General features: G+C 48.6%; 3 protein-coding genes across 6 annotated transcripts in view; 1 reads left to right on the top strand and 2 right to left on the bottom strand.

Moving 5' to 3' along the window:
- The window catches only part of LOC119167893 (uncharacterized), a 49096-nt gene that overhangs the window by 12579 nt on the left and 17175 nt on the right, over positions 1-19342 (bottom strand). Inside the window, exon 4 of the mRNA XM_075867954.1 lies at positions 489-806. Within this exon, the coding sequence (XP_075724069.1) occupies positions 489-806 (318 nt within the window). The remainder of the gene's footprint in view (positions 1-488; positions 807-19342) is intronic.
- On the bottom strand, positions 1426-17611 carry LOC142765148 (uncharacterized). The gene is made up of 6 exons (XM_075865724.1): positions 17581-17611; positions 17165-17304; positions 16675-17081; positions 15634-15826; positions 3817-3978; positions 1426-1476 (listed from the first exon to the last, which is right to left on the bottom strand). Exons 1-6 carry the CDS (start codon positions 17609-17611, stop codon positions 1426-1428), a joined length of 984 nt encoding a protein of 327 aa, XP_075721839.1.
- LOC142765741 (neprilysin-1-like) overlaps positions 9946-19342 on the top strand; it is a 60204-nt gene continuing 50807 nt past the window's right edge. For all 4 annotated transcript variants that reach the window (XM_075867275.1, XM_075867276.1, XM_075867274.1 and 1 more), the window contains exons 1-2: positions 9946-10215; positions 11704-11838. The gene's annotated coding sequence lies outside the window, so the exon portion shown is untranslated. The remainder of the gene's footprint in view (positions 10216-11703; positions 11839-19342) is intronic.

The raw sequence follows: 19342 nt of genomic DNA, 5'->3' as shown, positions 1-19342 counted from the left end.
TACCCGAAGGTATCAAGTTTGCCAGAACGATACCCTCGCTATGAATGAACGAAAGAATTAGAATTTATTAAGGGCTCGAACTAGCCTGAATACAGCGCGATAATAAGAGTACGATGAAAAGAAAAAAAAGCCCGGGACGGCGTTTTTCTCGACATACACTTTACATTCTTGACATGACACAAATACTACAATGCACTTAAAAAACAATGCAGCTAACACTCCATATGCCTTATTTGGATTCGTTATCGAATAGTTTTCATTAATACAGCTACACGTGCGATAAGATAGGAAATTAAGATTCTGCCGCGCAGAAGCGACATGGTGGGGACAAGCCACCGAATTTTCGCAGGAGGTCGCGCTCCGCGCACATACATGCGTTCGGCTCAGCACAGTGTGTGCTCCCTACCAGGCTGCAGAAATCGAGCGCCTTCTTCTAACCACCACCGCCGCCACAACGTCGCGAAACCCCAGAATCGGCGAAGACTCACCGCCAGTGTTAGGACGCAGGTCACTATGATGGGCGTGATGCCGTTGTCGAGGCGCTGGTAGGCACTCATCTGGCAGGGCCTCACGTTGTCGGCTGATGGCGGGTGGCCCTTGCAGCAGGCGCTCGCGTGAAGGCTCCGCTGTTTCGTGGCTTCCTCGCTGTCCCAGTCGGCTTCGTCCGGCGGCAGGGCTTCGTCCTCGCCGTCCATGATGGCGCGCAGGACATCCCATTCCTTGCGGCCCTTCATCTCCCGCAGGACGGCTTCCACGGCTTGCTCACTCGCCCAGTCGGGCATCATCTGGCTGTCGTCGTCTGTTTCCTAAGAGAGAGAGAGAGATAGAGAGAGAGAAACATAGAGGGAGAGAAAGATAGAGGGAGAGAAGAGTAGGCAGGCCCACCAGTCACATGCACATTCTTCTCCAGTAAACAGGCCACCCCTACCCTTGCTTCTGGACTGCTGCTTCTGTTGATGACGACCGTTCCACTGCTCAATTAATCTTTCCTCTTCTTTCCACTTTTCTCCCTTTTCCCTTCCCCGCAGGCACTGCGCCGTGCTCCCGACCGGGTTGCAGAAATTAGGTGCCTTTTCTCATCTTCTAACCACTACCCCCCCCCCCCCCCCCAGTGGACAGTGACGTATCTAGGAATGGGCTCCCCGCACTTCAGTTCCACGACTTCTCCAGAATAGCTTTTCTTGGAAGTCTGGAACATGTTGCCAAGTTCACTCCCCCCGCCCCCCCCCCTCAAGTTTTCTGGCACGTTGCTTGCGAACAAAAGCGAACCTGTCTTACAGCTTGTAGCTTACAAAGTACCAGGCCCAAAGCTTCAACTTCAAAGTGGTGAGGGACAACTCCTTTCTGAACTGTTGTAAGGTAGTAGAGAAACTGAGTCTTGACCTTGGCATCTAATTTTCGGGGGTAACGCATATTAACCACGTCTCAGAGCGGATAAGCGCCCTGGGAGCTTTCGTTGACGAGGTGCATAGGCACCTGGAAATGGAGCTTACAAGAGCAGGAGCTTGGGCTAGTTTTTCTGGGTCATGAAGCAAGAACCGTGGTCTGGGTTCATGTTGGCGTACTTGACAGCGCGAGAACGTAGAAAAAAGTGGGACAGACTAGAAAAGAGTGCAGTTTTTGTGTGTGTGTGTGTGTTTGTGTGTGTGTGTGTGTGTGTGTGTGTGTGTGTGTGTGTGTGTGTGTGTGTGTGTGTGTGTGTGTGTGTGTGTGTGTGTGAGAGAGTGTGTGTGTGTGTGTGCGTGCGTGTGTGTGTGTGTGCGTGTGTGCGTGTGTGCGTGCGTGCGTGTGTGTGTGTGTGTGTGTGTGTGTGTGTGTGTTTGCTAGAAAGAACTCTTAATCGCCTTTGAAAGCTTTTGAAATCCTAAGACTTCAGGATGATTTTTTTCGCGGTTATTAAGTTTAACTAGCAAAGGAGTTTGTCCATATGCGACAGTAGTAAGCAGGATCATTAAAATCGGGCCCGGGGGTGCATTTTCTGTAGGTGTTTGTGGGGTACTTGAGGGGGGGGGGGAATCACTCGTACTTACAGTACCCCATGGTAGACCATTTCAACACCCAGAGAGCCTTCGTTCAAAAAGACACCCTAGCACGTCGATGCGTTCTATGAACGTCACATTTTCTTGGTACCCCTGTGCGGATGCCGGCGATGCTAATGCTGCAAACAAAAGCTCCGTCCCACAGACCACTGATCGCTAAACAGAGCTAGGATAAGCCAGGAACAGAAAAATGGAGATAAAAGGATATATTTTTCAAAACCTAACCAACTTTTTTTTAGGAGGAGATATGTCCGTTGATCAGTGAGCGGGTTTGTATTCGCGGAAAAAAGTTTTTTTAGCGCCAGGTCTGTTTAGTGAACCCCCTCTGGACCCTCTAGACTAACTATAGCTACTCCGTATCATACATCAGGTCACGGCCGGGCTAGACTGCACCTGTGCGCTATGCAAAAGTTCGGTCAACAAGAATACATAACTCCGCGCGGCTCGCGCATGAATTATTTTGCCGTTGTAAACGTGCCTCCCGCCCCCCGATGGGCTCCAGCTGCGCGCTGATGGAATCAGTCGCGGAGGCCACAATACGTAAACACAGAGATGCTCAACAATACCGAACAACTTAGTGACAACAGTGCAAACATAGGCGGGCGCATGGGGAGCAGGAGTGGGGGTGGGGGGAGGGTATGTGAAGTTTGCTTTACACATTGACATAATAGAGAGGGAGTGCATGGCTAGGGAGGGTAGGGGCGAGCTGCGATGAACATTCACCCATTTTGAAGGGGAGCCCTTCGCACGCTTATACGTAATAATAAAGGGGCACAGAGGATTCTCAGGCACAGAGGATTAAATTTATTACTCGGTCTAAAAAATACACATTACGGGTATAGTGAAATCAGTCAAATCACTCAACTATTTGTTGGTGGGAGTGCATGTGCTACAAGAAGTCTGGCTAGCTTCCATAGCGTTGTTGTTGCTCTTATATAAGGTCTCTTCATATCTTCCTCTCCTAGTGCCTACGTCACTACACTACGTCGGCGTCAACGTTTCTAGAACACTGTATTTAAAAGTGGTTCTAAGAGAGAAAGGAAAAGAAAAGTGAGCGCCGTAACTGTCTGCATCACGGTGCGACACTTTAACAGTAACTCACGAGGGATGGGGGTGAGGAGGGATTAATAGAATAGGATTAAAGGTATATATATATACAGAAAGATGTGCTAAGCCAGCGAGCGAGGAGATATCGAGGGTATAGGAGAGATAGGAAAAATGGAAACACGGTCACAGGAGTCGGTGTACGGGGCACCACTTGCGAGAGCTCTTGGCGGCGTCAGGAGATGGCGTAGAGCAAGTCCAGTAGGTCAGAGCTACGCTGTCGTCGGAGATCGGCGTCATGAGATGACGTAGGGCGAGCCCAGTCGGCCGGAGCTACGCTGACATCGGAGATCGCGAGGGCACAACCGGTCGGCACAGAATTCAGCGAGCGAGTCCACTGTATTTGCCTTAGAACGCTAAATATTTCGCAGTAATAAGTTTCTGCGGCAGCGCAACAAGAAATCCCAATAATGTACTGTTGGCAAAGCTCTTTCAGAACGGCCGCCACGGCGTCTTGCCACGAGGACTGCGCGTTTTCGTCTGCTAGAGGAAGCTTGTTGCGCCGCCAGTGCCACCAAACCGGAAGTTGTCTCGGCGCCGTGTGACAGGTTGTCTGACGCGGGGGCCTTTGCAACTTACCTAGTTCTAGAAACTTTGGTCAGGGTTGCCTCGTCAGCGCTTTCGGAAAACGAGACACATCCTCAACTGTGGAACAATTATTTACGCACGTTACCTGGGAGGCATCATCCGATGCAGCTGCGGTGGCGTCGTCGGTGGTAGCTCGTGGCTCCATGTTGATGGTGGATGGTTCTGGTTGCCACTGCTGCCGCTTCGTCTCTTCCATGACCAGGCCGTCAATGCCTGGTCCTTTATCTCGGACGTACGAGTGACAGGGCTACGTACGTACGGAACCCTAAAGGTCAGCCCGGACGTCCTCGTCAACAAGGCGTACACGGTACGCCTTGGGCCCTGGCGCGGAACGTGGCGCGCTAGCGGTGTCGAGGTCACCCGGGTACATTACCGCATCTTGAGGGCAATTATGATGATGATGATGATGATGATGATGATGATAATGCCACTTTGATTATTGGTAGCTGTCCACTAAGGAGGATCGACGAAGAGTCGGGCGAGTCATGGTCCTACACCCGTTTCCCGCCAAAGTAGATGTTAGGGTGTCACTTTGAAAAAAAGGAGTTGTGTGCTTAATGAAACTCAGTGTTAGACTTTTAAATAAACCAAATCACCACAGAAAAAAAATCGCGCGGCTTGTACTGGAACGAACAATGGAACTGGGCGGCCTTTTTTATTTCTCTTTATTTTCTCTCCTTCTTTCTGAATCTCTTTCTTTCACTTTCTTCTATCTCTTTTTGTCTGTTTATTGATCTATACACACGTGCAGTGCGAAACTGAAGGAATAAGCCCGGGTCGAGGCCAGTTCAAAACCGCAAACGCTGCCACGCTCGCGACTTGTGGGTGAAACCACGTGGACGAAGAGTCACCGACGTACTCAGCTGCAGACAAAAAAGGGAAGAAAAGAAAAGGTCTTTCTGACGCCCCGGCTTTCCTAGTTGCGTGGAGCGCAACCGGAAATGGCGTTGCGTGGTTTGTTATACTGGTTTAATATCACGAACACAATAGAGCGTTTTCTGCTTGCTGCAAATGACCGACCACCGAAAGAGCAAACCCGAGACATCTGCTACAGAAGTGCTTGTACTGACTACGACGCCAGCTGAGTCAGCGTAACTGGGGACCTGTAAGGAAGACGGGATGACGTCCACGCACACGCGCGCGGCGCCGTGTGTGCCTCATCTTTCCTCCATCCTGTGGGCTGCTTTATATTTTCACTATGGAACCTCACCAACTCACCCGATTTCCTTGTGTTCTCCCGATTATGAGGTACCCCGCATAGCGAAGAGCGCAAAACTATACACCATCGCACAAGACACGGGGCGCAGGCATTTTCGCCTCCATCGCCACATGCGACCCCAGAGCCTTGGTATAGAACCTGCAATTATCGGGACATCAAGAACCCCACGTTAAGCCCGGGACAACATTATTTTATTCCTCGACGAATTGTTGGTTGTTCTGCTGAAGTTCACGACTTCCTTCTATCAAAGGATTTGCATCGCGTTATAATAAATACTGGCGAAACAGGCAGCGTGCACGTGCATTCAAAGATTTATACGTAGATTGTTGCCAGTCATATGGAGGAGTTAGACTTTTGGGCTAGAAAACTCGTCTATTTTTCAACAGTGTCATTGGAGGCACACAGAAGGGGGGTTATAGATGTGAACAGTGCATGTAGGCTGCGTTATCGAAATGTAATCGCTTACAGCACCAAGGGCCAGCTCAGGGTATCAGTTCTCAGAGAAGACATCACCCCAAGTTGGCCCTTATATCATCCCTAACTGCACTTAATCTCGCTATTTATTTTTTAGCAATTTTATCTCCGTCCCCGCTGTCCGCAAGCCAGCTTATCCGAATATGCATTTACAGATAAGGTGAAGAGGGAACGTTCCCCAGCTTCCAATGATAGCAGTGAACGTATACGCCTTCGAGAAGAAGAAAAAAAAACATTGTAACCAGGCTAATTCAAAAGGCACGCGGTTTCGAGAACTGGAGAAATCTTCGCGAGAAGAATAGAAAAAGAAATGCCAAGATTGTCCGTTGTGTCCCGCCTTAGGAAAACGAACAGCGGAATGGACCAGCCGAGCGAGTTCAGTAGCCAGGGTTTCAGTAGACTGTTTTTGCGGTGGTGTCTAGGCGCAAAGCAGTCGCATCGTCTCCACGAAGCTGGCTTCACGTGTTGTCCTCCTCTATCCCGAGTATATAAGGCAAGGCTTCTATTCTTCTAGCACGCGTCGTCCGTCGCCACTGTGGTGTAGGATCTCTTGCCAGCGGGGAGTCCCGAGTACACTGCACACGTTTCACTGTCTTCATGTACTGAAATCGAGCACCCTCGAAAATTTCGAGAAGTTAATTGACATGTTCAGCGCTGACAAACAAAAGAGGCGACACCACAACACGCTAACTCACACCATTTCATTTCAAGGAAACAGCATTCTATTCATTCACGCACAGTGGCACCACCAGTCCACACACTATAGCCAACCAAATACGCTCTCTCTATTTACGAGGCCAACTGATGGTTCACTTAACGCGTCCCTCTTGCGAGAGATAGCTTGGGCTTCGATAATTTTTCCCACGTCTTTTTCTTTGTGCTTCGTCAGAGCCGTGCAAGAACCATGCATTGGTACGCAATCGCAATCCAAACAATGTACACAGAAATGACCGTAATCATTCTAGTTAATGACGTTTAACCAGCGTTTGTGTAGATGATCGTTAAGGAGTCTGACATATATACTTATTTCAACCGGATAGCGAAGCTCGTAAACGACTGTTTGTACACACCGAGCAAGGGCCGAATATTTTGTCCAGTTCCGTTTACCGACAAGCACCCCCCCCCCCCAAAAAAAAAAAAAGTCACAGATTTTCCACAGAGGCCAAGCAATGAACGCGATGGCAACACATTGAAAGGTCACGCACAGAATAGAAAGCAGATCGAAACGTGCGCCTTGTTTCTCACACACAAATGACGCACGAAACGTGCTCACAGGTGCGAATGCACGCGAATAAGCGTCTCATTTGTTACTTCGCTTTGTCTGAATAGCGGGCCCTTTCCGCAAACAGGCTGTGCAACGATTGCAGTGACTTTTGTGCGCCCGGTAACTACAGAAGAATCTTTCCGGGTTACGCGCGAGGGTAGCCAAGACGTACGATCCTCCTCTCCTCGCCACCGCGAGATAATGGTGCGCGAGGGAGCGTCGCTCCCCTTCTCTAAGCCGAGCAAAATACGCGTAGGAGATTGGAGCGGGCGCCGCCGCGCGATGTGGCGACTCGCGCTCATTGCGCCATCTTCCTGATAATGCTGAAAACACGATAGTCCTCCCCCCCACCCAGATGCCCTCTAACAGCGGTAAGTGGTATATATGAATAGCTTGCCGTTTGAACGTTGAAGGAGGTGCCTCTCGGTGGCTCAGTGGTTAACGCACTCAGAATGCGGATGTCCCATGGTAGATTCCCTCGCCGGAGTTTTATCTTTCTGTAACTTTTTTTTTCTTTCTTGCGTTTTCATATATACCGATACGTATACATATATGGTGCATGAAATCGACGCCGGCGGCGAAATCCAGACGAGAGTGGCCATATTATTGCTATCGCAATAAAATGATAATACTGAACGTGATCTTTAATGCAGTAACAATGGGCCCGTAACTCCTAATATGCGCACGTAATACTTACATTCGCCGAGAAAAAGTACGTGTGGTTCGAGCAGGATCATTTCCCGCAGGTGAAGAGCAGGTTCAATGGTTCTAGAGGCAGAGCCTATATGTTTTCTACATAAAGGTTGTACCCGACTAGAGAAGCCGTGAATATAGATATTTACAGCCCCGCCGCGGTGGTCTAGTGGCTAAGGTACTCGGCTGCTGACCCGCAGGTCGCGGGTTCGATTCCCGGCTGCGACGGCTGCATTTCCGATGGAGGCGGAAATGTTGTAGGCCCGTGTACTCAGATTGGGGTGCACGTTAAAGAACCCCAGGTGGTCAAAATTTCCGGAGCCCTCCACTACGGCGTCTCTCATAATCAAATGGTGGTTTTGGGACGTTAAACCCCACAAATCAATCAATCAATATTGATATTTACAGGCTCGCTAGGCGCTTAATCTTGCCAGCTCATCTGACTAGTTGTGCACTGATTTGTATCGTCACATGATTTCTGCCCCAATCGTAATCATGTCGTGGTTTTGAGACGTTAAATCTCGGATAATATCACCGAAGCGCCAGTCCCATGCGTGTTCTTTCTGGTTTAATTCATGTTTGTTTTCCAAAATTTATAGCTTCGCCCTTTCGACTAAACCGACCATTATATCAATAACATCAACAACAACAGCGTTTATTTTCATCAGTACATCGGCGAAGGATGTGCATGAAGGACTGTACGCAGAGGCAGCTTGGCAACGGCCCACAGCTACAACAAAACAGGAACGCCAACAGTCACCAGTAGCAACCTATAAGGGCCAATCAACAGGCTTCCAATTTTTTTTTCCCACACCGCCCAAAGAAGCTCGGCAATTCGTCGAGTAGATCGCGTCGATCACGTTTTTCGAATATTACGGCGCTATGCGCCGCGCTGAGTTTCCATTTTCAAAAAATGATTCCCGCCTTCCTTTCGTATACGCCTGACCGATCCTCCTTTCAGGCGCAGTGACGCAGCCACCGATTGATGACTTGACGTAGGACGCAGCTCGTCAATTGGTCTAAACCAGTCACGACGACGGGCTACGCCTTCCCCTCCCGGGGAATTTTTAAAACCACTCGATTCTTGGCCAATCCCCCAGCGTGGGTATGCGCCACTACCAATAGGTGAACAACAACAACATTTTTGCGGCAGCATGTTCGCAAAGTGAAGGTGCAAATATTTTTCTTTATAACAATTTTTGGTCAGTGGAGTTGTCAACTGACCCTTTAACAAATCAAATCATGCGGAGAGCGAGCGAAAATGTTCATTGATACAGAAAAGCTGAGAGCTAGGCCTGAATCCATGTTTGAGCCTGGAACTCGGCGATCATGCGAGACGCCGCAGTGGAGGGATCCGGAAATTTCGACCAGCTGGCGTTCTTTACCGTGCGCCCAAATCTGAGCACACAGGCCTACAGCATTTTCTCCTCCATTGAAAACACAGCCGCCGCAGCCGGGATTTGATCCCGCGACCTGCGGGTCAGCAGCCGAGTACCTTAGCCACTAGAACGGTGGGGTCAGGCATAGCCTCCTATTCATCATCAGCCTGACTACGTCCACTGCAGGACAAAGGCCTCTCCCATGTTTCGCCAGTTAACCCGGTCCTGTGCTTGCTGCTGCCAATTTATACCCGCAAACTTCTTAATCTCATCTGCCCACCTAACCTTCTGTCTCCCCCTAACCCGCTTCCCTTCTCTATAAAGAAGTATATATCTATGGGTGAGGCCAAAGTCTCCGCATGAGACCTGAACGACCAACGAGGACACGTCGCCAGAACTCGGGAGGTGATTTGTAGCCAGATGATTCGTGGCAGAGGGACTCCCACCTTGCTCAGTTCGAGCCTGGAAACACTGGTTCTGGTCAATAAAAGTTCATTTCAATTAACGAGACAGGAACGACGTTCTCACATTCATCTTCATGTCACGACGCTTTGTATGCAGCAGCTGTGTGAATAAATAACATGCACCTTGTTTAAGTTCCCTCTTAAGAACCATTCCATATCATGCCAATTGTGAACCACGATATATTTTTTTGCCCGTGATATCCTTTTGGAATCCTTGATGTACGAATAAGGGAAACAAGGCGGATCGTCACTTCAAGGGATTCAAGAAAATGTGGCAAGGCATGATTTGAAGCAATGACTTCTCAAATGTAATTAACTTCATTTTTTCAGAACGTTGGTCACATAACTGTGAGTCACGCCAATCATTGCGTCGCAGTTTAAGAGCGCAAGGTAACGCGAGAAGGGTACTGCACAGAAGTGATCCGACCACTCTTCAGTTTAGGCGCTTCTGCGGACATTTCGAGCCTGACAACCACGCACAGCGTGCGCCATTCTGTTAATATATTTTTCTGTTAATATATTTTTCTGTTAATATATATTAATATATTTTTCTGTTAATATATTTTTTTTCATTCCATTTTTCTCCGCTGCAGTATAGGCCTCGCAGAGATCACGCCGATAAGACGGCCACGGCCGATTTCGTGACGTAACTGTGGCACATGATAGCGGACCATAGCAGCGCATGCGCCGATATCGTGGCATCGGTGTGAAAAAAGCCACGGGCGGGCGGCCGACCTCCATATTGTATACTAATGCTGCCAGTCGCGCTGCGCAATAAGCAACGGCAGTTGGGCGCCATATGTAATGGCTTGCCACGATGTTCAGGCACGGGGCGTGTAGTAGTACGTGCGAGTCGCGTTGTCCTTGAACTTTTTTTGACCACGTGGACTTCACCTGGACTTCCGGAACTTGGGACGACGACTTGCGTCCCCTGGCAATTCGCCGAGGACCACCGAAAGCTTATTCGTCGGTATCGCATGGAAAACAAAAGGTGAGCGCCCCCGATTGCAAGCCGGCTAGGTGTGGGAGCGTGTCCACCGAACACCACTCGCTATGGTTTTCTAGCTCAACCGAAGTTTTCAAGTTGCGTGCACCTTTAGCGAGATGGGTTCCTTGGATAATGCTCCCACTTCGGGTATACCCGTGGACAACATGCGCGTGTCAGGCGGAGCTTGTGGTTAGTCAGGCAGGTAAGACAGGTAGCTTTGTCGGCTGTTGTCCACGGGAGGAATACCCCACCGGGAGGCGCGTTGCGGTCCCCGTGGCCGTCATTTCGAGGCAGTCTTCTTGTACTGGTTCGGAATGGGGTTTTCGTGGGCCGCTTTTTGGCATCCCGGTGTCTTTTATTTATTTGCCTCGCCGGCTATTACCCACACTTGGAGGGCTCCAACGTCTGAACTTCTGCAACGTCTGAAAGCTGCACAACGTGTCGCATCGGGGCGTGCTGCCGGCGGACTGTTGGTGGGTTAACCTCCTTTTTTTTTCTCAAGAGTTCAATCGTGCTTTGAACACGTTACGGGAATTCGGTGAAGTATAAGCGTACAATTTCTCCTTTTTGCTTGTTTTGCGTTTAATGGTCATAATTCCAGTAAACACGCGCAAACATAGCAGTGCTTTGTTAACTACTATGGGGTTTTCGTGAATCATTGTTGACTCTAAGCTTGCGTATTGATAACGAGAACCTGTCTTTCGGTGACCAGTATAACAGAGCACGACGTGGAGCGATATCGTAACGCTAAACCGTACTCGCGTACATTCTTTCCGTAACTTGCCAAAGGGTACTATCACTTCAATTGACCATGCTTTTCCTTTTGTTTTTATTTCGTCGTTCGAGCGTGCCCTTTGCCTTAATACTTGCCTTTTTTTAGATGCGGAAGCATCTTATACTCGCGCCTTGTAGTGCGCCGTCCGCGCCGTCCGCACCGCTTCTCGAACATTCGACAGCTGACGCGCGCGCATGCGCCGTCGCGCCGTCGCCCACCATCTGTGCCGCGCGCGCTTCTCCTTCGAGAACATTCGACAGCTGACAGCGCATGCGCCGTCGCGCTGTATATATACTCAAGGTCGGCGCTCGCTCGCTCAGTTGCCGCTCGTCGGTTGGTTTGTACGGCGCATCGACGTCCAAGGTCGCGGTGAAATGAATTCCAACGAATCCACAAACACAATGATCGACGTCCCTTCGACCAGCGCCGCCCTTTCGCATACGTGTGTACGTGTTCACTCATTTAACACCCCCTCCTACAACCACGTTAACCAATTTAGCCATCGACCCAAGTAAGTCGCACTTTAACACCCCGTTAACCAATTATATGCTCCGCATCCTCCTCAGTGTTCCCCCGAGGGAAGCTGCGGGCAATTTTTTTTCATAGCTTCGACTTCCTTCGTTGGACCGGAGAGCCTTGCCATGGTGCCCTACTTTTATCTGCGAGACTTTTTTTTCTGCGCGCTTTCGTAGGCTCACAATTTTTTTTTGTTCCAGGAGTGCTGACTCATTCGCACGCCCCGTGCCTCGTCGGCGTATCTTCCGCGCTATCGCCGACGGTCTTTACGTTGTCACCAAGAATCTTCCGACAAGCAGTCTTTATTGACGGACCTGCTGCCAGCCTTGCATCGAGTAAGCATCTCTCGTATCTCTCAGTAGTAAATTTGACGTGTACGCGATAGTTATAGCGCGAGAACAAAACGACGCCACAGAGACAAGGAGGCGAAGGTCTGTGTCGTCGTTTGGTTCTCGCGCTTTCACTATCGTCATGCCATACCCAAGCTGCCACACTTCTATTGACGTGTAGGGCCACATCGCTTCTAGAATCTAGCTTATCCGTTAATCGCATCCATCGTTTCTGAAATCTAGGATTAATACGGGCGTTTTCCAGGGTATAAGGTGTCGCCCCGCCACGGTAGTCTAGTGGCTAAGGTACTCGGCTGCTGACCCGCAGGTCGCGGGTTCACATCCCGGCTGCAGCGGCTACATTTCCTTTGGAGGCGGAAATGTTGCAGGTCCGTGTGCTCAGATTTGTGTGCACGTTAAAGAACCCCAGGTGGTCTAAATTTCCGGAGCCCTCCACTACGGCGTCTCTCGTAATCATATGGTGGTTTTGGGACGATGAACCCCACAAATCAATCAAGGGTACAAGGTGTCTTTGAATAACTTCCACCGTAACAACTCGGCAGCTTGCTACGTTGCAATGATATAAGCTAGCACATGTACTCTGCGGTCATGGTTGCCTTTCATTGTGGGCGCGTGTTACAGTCGACACCTTCGCGTTACGTCGCCTCATTACGTGGCCTGCAGACGAGTTGTCGTGTCGCTTTCCTATAGGAAAGCGGCACGACACCTGTTTCTATAGGAAGAGGTGTCGGACACACTTTCTATAGAAAGTGTGTCCATAACGTGTAACTGCGCACCCTATACTTAAACGCGTAGCCGAACGTACACGTCGCGTACTGAGGCGTTCTAACGCGTTCATGTGGTTGGGTATTTAGCGTTGTGGCCACGGGCAGCACAGTCTGAAAATGCGTTACGTTGTAGATGAACTTTTATTTGCGCTAGCCTGTTGCCACGTTTCAATATATCGCACCACTGCCAACTTGCATAGCCTGCTGACTACATTTTAAAACTGATTTTATGCGTAAAGTTTGTTCGGTGGTCGCGCCGCGTTCTGCAGTCATACTCTTATTCCTTTTTGTGTCTCTGCTGTGACAGGACGTTGTTTAGTGTTGTTCGCCACATATACGGTGTTCATGTAAACTATTACAAGAGATGGCACTGCATTTTGTTTGTCTTCGTGCTAAGTGAACGGGCTTGCACCTGCAGATCTGCCTTGCTGTTCATTTGTGCATTTCTTGTATTTTCATTGCTGTTAATTTCACGTATTCTGTTATTTGTGTAAAGGAGTATTCGGGATATACCCCGTGCTATAAACGTGCGAACACTCCAAAAATAAAGCACATGCGCTGTCACGCTCAGAAAGTTGCATCATGGTGGCATTCCTTGAACCCATGTTTCTGTGGCCCTGCCAAACGTTGCATTTCATAAAACATCTGTAATCGAACACGGGTTTCTAAATGTGCATCAGATTTTTTCTCAACTACTTCTTTTGTATTGGCGCTGCCATACGTTTCTGGTGCAACTTTTACCAATGCACAACAAGTTGCAAACACTACAGATGTCTACAGCAATCGGTCTAGAGCATTGTTGGGGTGTCCGTATAACGTTGTGATTAGCTTGTTAATTTGCGTAAGGACATTGCCACATCACTTCACGTTTCTGCGTTCTTGTGTGTGTGTGGGGGGGGAGTCTTTGGCATTACCATACACGTTTCATCGAAACTTTGACAGTGATTAATAAATAATACGTTAAAAAAAGGCAAATAATTGGGGCATTAGCGTGTAGGTCTATAACCAGGGTTATTGGTTTTAATCGATAATCTTTTTCATTATCGCTTCAGTTGCTTACATCCCAGATTCTGGCAGCTCTCAAATAACCCCAGAAACTTGCATTTTCTGCGGAAATGTTTCTGAATTTTTCATTTAAAGCCCACGAAGCATTGAACAGGCGCACGCTCGAATTAACGCCCTTGCTCGAGCGCTTCACATCCAGGTTGAATCAAGCCATGACCACATTCGTTTATCGCCACATTGTACAGTTTACCGTGTTGCACTGCACAATAACCTAGCTGGCGTTAGAGGCCAAGTAGGCGTCTGCTATCTCAGTCTAATCTGACGCATATCATTGCTTTAACGTTCGACGGGTTCTTGTCCATGGAGTGTGGCGAGTGGTGATCGTTGGGCCTCGCGAGGACCTCCTGCTTATAAATTATCTGTCCCCGCTCACGACTTACTATACCCGTGCTTATCGTCGCGTGAGCTGCAGGTTTTATTCCGCAACCATCGTTTACCTCGGTACTGAGCCGTGCAGCGGTCGGCTGTACTAGTTCTTGAGTGGTGGGTTTGCCGGCACGAAGCCATTTAGGATTTCTCATGCTTAAAATGAATTTCGGTCGTCTTTAAACGAACACAACCGGTACAACTTCACCTTGCTATGAGGGCTAGATTCTGAGGTTAGTGGAGATGGCTGACAACTTTCTAATTGGCACGTGAATTCAAGCACAAGTATTTGCCAGTTGCGGCACAGCTCGTTCAAAACATCGTGGCTGTACCCATACGTGCGACTCCCGCTAATGTGCGGTTAATACGATCTCATAGAACCTGTTTACTTCTATCGTGGCTTAATTTATCTGGAACACTGTTTACACCAAATGGCACGTGCGAAGTATTTTGGCTGCATACTTTACCTTGCGCTCCTGTAATGAGACTGTTGATGACAATGCAAACACCATATATAAACTGCATAGGTGTGTACATGTTTCGGGGATCATTTCATTAGTGTTGCTAACTATACCATCGTAGTAGTAAAAGCACTTTTATCATAGCCACTATAAACGAGCTTTGCTAAGCGCGAGTCTGATTTGAAGTGAGACTGAGGCGACTGTAGAGCTGGTACTGAATTTCGCGGCGAACATTTCACTAAATGTTTATTGCTTTTTGTGACATCTAAATATCTAGTACAATGGGCGGTTTAATTCATTGGTCGGAATACATCCCCAAACTGCGGTCTTGCAAATACGAACACAAGGGAACAGGGCGGCACAAAGTATATTTGGGTTCTGGTCTCCAGTCCTCGTGTTTAATGTGCCCGCCCACTTCCCAACTAATCGGCTGTTCTGTTCTGTTCTGTTTTAACTGTTTTGCTGTGGAGAGGTTGAGGTGCCTATTGCCTCGGCTACTTCATATCACAAAGTTCTGCAGCGAAAAATAAAATACAGAACGGTACCTAAAATTTAACAACATGGACGAGAAAAAAAACATAATAGCACACTGAAACCAGTTCAAATATCATGCCAATAGTTTTTTTAGCGCAGTTCACACCGTCATAAACAATTTACACGCACACCTTACTATTCTACTGTCAGTATCAGGCGCGAATTAAATCTGGCAACGTGAAAATTTTTTTGTTCATAATTTCAATATTTGAGCCTTTTAAAGTAAGAAACTCGAAACAAATGCAAAATATGTTGTTTGGTTCAATTTTTGCTCAGCGTCCACATTTGTGGACATTGCGCCTCAAAACAGTAATATTCGTGAAAGGCGACAAAGAAGAAAACACGCTTTCCATTTAAATTCAAAATAACTTCTTTCAAAGTAATGTTGGCAAAAGTTACCAGAAAGTCTATTTAGTGTGAAAGAGGTAGAAGCAGTCATTCTGCGATGTCAGGCAAAGAAAAATGTAACACTTCCTGCAGCGGACGCGGCTCTTGGATGAGCATCCCTCCCTCCTGCAGCGTTTTGCGTTGGGTATGTTCATTTGCTGTGGCCAGTGCTGGATGCCGTCATAGCGAAGAGTGCTCACTGGCAGGGGTGACGCATTGGGTGCCTTCCTTTTCATCACCTGGGGGTTCTCACTGCTTGGTCGCGCACGCTTTTTCTGGGGCTTGTTGACGCTCAGCAGGCAACTTGCGCCATCTCTTTGAAATGCCATCATATCCATTGTGTCTTTTTTTAGCAACCCTTCTGCATTGGCATCTCTGATGTACTCTAGCCAACTGTTACAGAGCGCAAAAGAAGCAAAGTGGGATATCACTCACAGGCCACTTGCTGGTTCGTGTCCTTATTGGGTAGAGGGACATGATGAAGTCTAGTTTGTCCACTCCACCCATGTATTTGTTGTAGTCTAGAATTACCTCAGGACATTCAATGTCGACGTGGGCCTTTGAAGCTTCGCTCCATCTTCTTACCGCGCCAACGTTTCCGACTCCTAGGTGCGTAGAGGCCCTGTTGACCACGCCATTGTCTTGCCAACGGACAAGAGCAACGTCGCCGTCCACGGAAACCCTTTCATCGTAGCTTCCACGTCCTTCCTTCTTCATTTCTTTGTCGGTTTTCAGAACGCAACCTGCCAAGCGGTTTAGTCTAATTGTGCCACTAGCCAAAATACCGATCTCTTTCAACTCCAGAAGCAGTTTCACTAATGTGAAATATTTATCTATGTAGCACTTAATGTTCTGTGCCTTCGGGAGGTGTTCAACAAGGCGCATTACAACAGAACCACCAAGTCTAAGGTGAGAATGCTCTTTATTCACCCCTGTTCCCTTCCCTTGGTAAAGCTCAAAGTCATGTGCTAGCCCATCAAAGCTGCAGCGCACGAAAACCTTTACCCCTTCAGGGTTTGGTTTTCCCTTTACAAATTGCTTTGCAGCAATACGCCCCGTAAATGGCACCATCTGCTCATCGATGCTATTTTTTTCCAAGGGAACAAGCTGTAAGCATCGGCCTCTCACAGCTTCTAACAAGGGCCTAACTTTCCAAAACTTCTCGAGGCTGTTTGGGTCCCGTTCTGCATTAGCGTCAGTTATGTGAAGGGCGCCTCTAATTTCGAAGAACCTCTTCACACCCATCGCATCCGGAAATTCTCGTGGCAGCTTGCCAGTACATTCTGACGCGGGGGTACTTCAGAACACCCATTAGCATGAGAATCCCGAAAAACACTTTGATCTCCTCTTTTGTTGTGGCTAACACGGTGCCGTCTCTCTGCAGGACATACCTGTTCGTGAATTCAGCAAAATCTTGAAAAAGGTCATCGGTGAAATACTTGCTGAAATACACCAGTGGCTGCTCAGGCGCTGACGCTGTTTCCGGATTGTAGTCGCACTCAACATCCCTTGGGGCAAACTCTTTCTTTGTCCACTTGATCTCAAACTTCTTGGATGCCGCAGGCTCTTTCAAATTTGTGACTGGGGTTTGTGATGTTGAAGGCTGTGCTGAGGAGGACATCGATGCGCTCACCTGGCCATTGGCAGGCTGAAACCAACAATGAAGAAACAATGTCCCTTTAGATATTTGTGCAAGAAATACGACAGTTTGGCAGTGTAATGCAAACTTACTATGTTCTCTTCATTCTCTTCCTCCTTCTCGTCGTCCGAAAAGTCTCCATCGGAAACATCTCCATTGGCTATTTTATTAAGTACGTCTTCTGCTGTTTCATCGTCGACTTTTTGTCGTCTCGATGCATGATCTTGAACTCCTGGTCACAAAAATTATTAACGTGAACATCATTTGATGCTGGTGGAAGTGAAACACAGAGAAATAGCAGCCTTTCAACAAAGGCGGCACTGAAGCGCAGTGTCCACGTTCGTGGACGCGAAATTTAGCTGAACCTTTCCGTCATTACAAATGATTTCCTAATGCCAAAATATTGTTGAAAGGCATGCGGGATATCTTAGTTATTACTGACAAATGCGAAATTTCACGCCAGCTGAAAAGGTACGAAGTAAACAATAAAAACATCAGAGCCACTTACGCGTCCCGCCATAGAAAGTTGAGGCGTCCATTTTGACTTCTGTTTACTATGTTATATTAAACAAGGTGCAAGAGATGGCGCAACGTGTCCTTGCAGCAAGATGCAGAGGTTGCGGGAGCTTTGTTTGCGGGCGAGATTCAAGACCTATTTTCGAAACACCTAGGTGTGAACTTGGCGTCCACAAATGTGGACGTTGCGCCTGACGGAGCAGAAACGAACAGAAATACACAGTTGTTCTCGACGAAATAACACACAGAAACGATTATAGATGACGGAATCTTCAAATAACTTTGCCTCCAGTTAGAGGCTCACTAAGGAAAACTAGTAACTGTAAGACGCACTTGGAGACTATGTGACCAGAAAAAGTTCCCACATTAAACTTGTTGGGCGTGAGAGGGAAGCGCTTCGTTTTTATTCGCTGAACGGTTATAATTTATTATGCCCCTAGTAAGATGGCCACCACATCCGCCATCTTGCCAGTGGAACGGCTTCACTCCTGGGCAGTCATTTCCACTCTAGCAATTTTTTAAATCCTCCTTGTGTCTACCCCTTCGTATTTGGCCCTATATGTCTTGGTTCGCAATACTCCCGTCCTGGCCTCAAACAGTAGAGAACTACCGCGAGTATTATCATAGATCCTTTACTTGGCAATTTCCTGCTTAAAAGCTCGATGGATCTCTAGTGCGCACACGCGTGCGTTGCGCAGCGACACACTAAGGCGCATACTCAGAGTGCGTGCACATTTATGGATGGCGCTACTACACCACATCCTCCCACCCCTCCCCTTGATGGAGGACCCTGTGCGCGCCTAAGAATACGGGTTACAACAACGTCCGATAGTAAAAAAAAAACAAAAAAAAACAGGTGTAAGGAAAGGACACAAAAGTGCTGTGCTTAGGTACGATTTGTGGCTAAAAGGACTTAAAAGCGCCGAGGGACGCCAAACCGAAACTGAATAAGACGAGCGGAGGGCAGGTGGCACGAAGGCGATAACAAGAAAGGAAAAAGAAGAGGAGAAGAAGCAGGAACGTGGAAAAGCGAGCTCGAGCGTGGAGGCCACGAAGGCAGACGAAGCAGTGCGCCGCTCGAGAGGACGAGTTCCTGGGAGCGTTCCTGAGCCGGACGTGGGACCCGTACGTGTCGGCCAGGTCGAGCTCCGGCGTGTTCGCTCGGGGTCGAGTCCGCCGGCCGGTACAAGGTGCAAGGACGGGGCCTGCTGAACGGCTCCTGCCTGGGTGCAGTGGCCGGGAGCAGGTTCGTGGCGAGGCCTACCGGGCGTGGTCCTCGTGAGCCGGGGCCTGACCCTGAACCTCAGGAGTTGCGACCCTGACTGCTGGCCGCGACGTCTGACTAAACGGCGCTGCACACGGTAGCGCATCCGTGTGCCGTAAGCCGTTCCAGCCGCTCCAGCCGTGCCACCTTTGCCCTCGCGCACGTCGACGATCGCATCATGTCGGGACGACGGGGACCCAAACTGTGAGGCAGCGTTTTTATCTTGCGAACTGAGAACTCTACGCGCTGGACTCGGAGTAAGCGTAGCCGCGAGCTCTCCGCATGCTAGAGGTCTGACTCTCGTACATGTTGCGTGACGCGTGGCGTGTAGGGTTGGACATATAGTTTTATTTTCACCTGCCACTTCGTTCTCTAGTGTATAATATAACGCTTCTTTTGTTCGCATCCATTGTTGATGTTAATCCTTTTTCGTCCGCTATCAACAAACACAGTGACGAACGTCCTTAACCATCACAATTTCTGGCGTCCG

This window comes from Rhipicephalus microplus, chromosome 6 (assembly GCF_043290135.1).
Source record: "Rhipicephalus microplus isolate Deutch F79 chromosome 6, USDA_Rmic, whole genome shotgun sequence".
NCBI classification, from domain to species: Eukaryota; Metazoa; Arthropoda; class Arachnida; order Ixodida; family Ixodidae; genus Rhipicephalus; species Rhipicephalus microplus.
This window is presented reverse-complemented; position numbering and strand designations above follow the sequence as displayed.

What these genes read in the sequence shown, in the direction of transcription:
- LOC142765148 (XM_075865724.1), bottom strand. Translation starts at nt 17,611, where the DNA reads ATGGACGCCTCAACTTTCTATGGCGGGACGC. An exon ending in AGAATTTCCGGATGCGATGG is followed by an intron (nt 15,827 to 16,674) that starts GTGTGAAGAGGT and finishes GCTCTGTAACAG; the next exon opens with TTGGCTAGAGTACATCAGAG. An exon ending in CATCGGATGATGCCTCCCAG is followed by an intron (nt 1,477 to 3,816) that starts GTAACGTGCGTA and finishes CTCCATTTCCAG; the next exon opens with GTGCCTATGCACCTCGTCAA.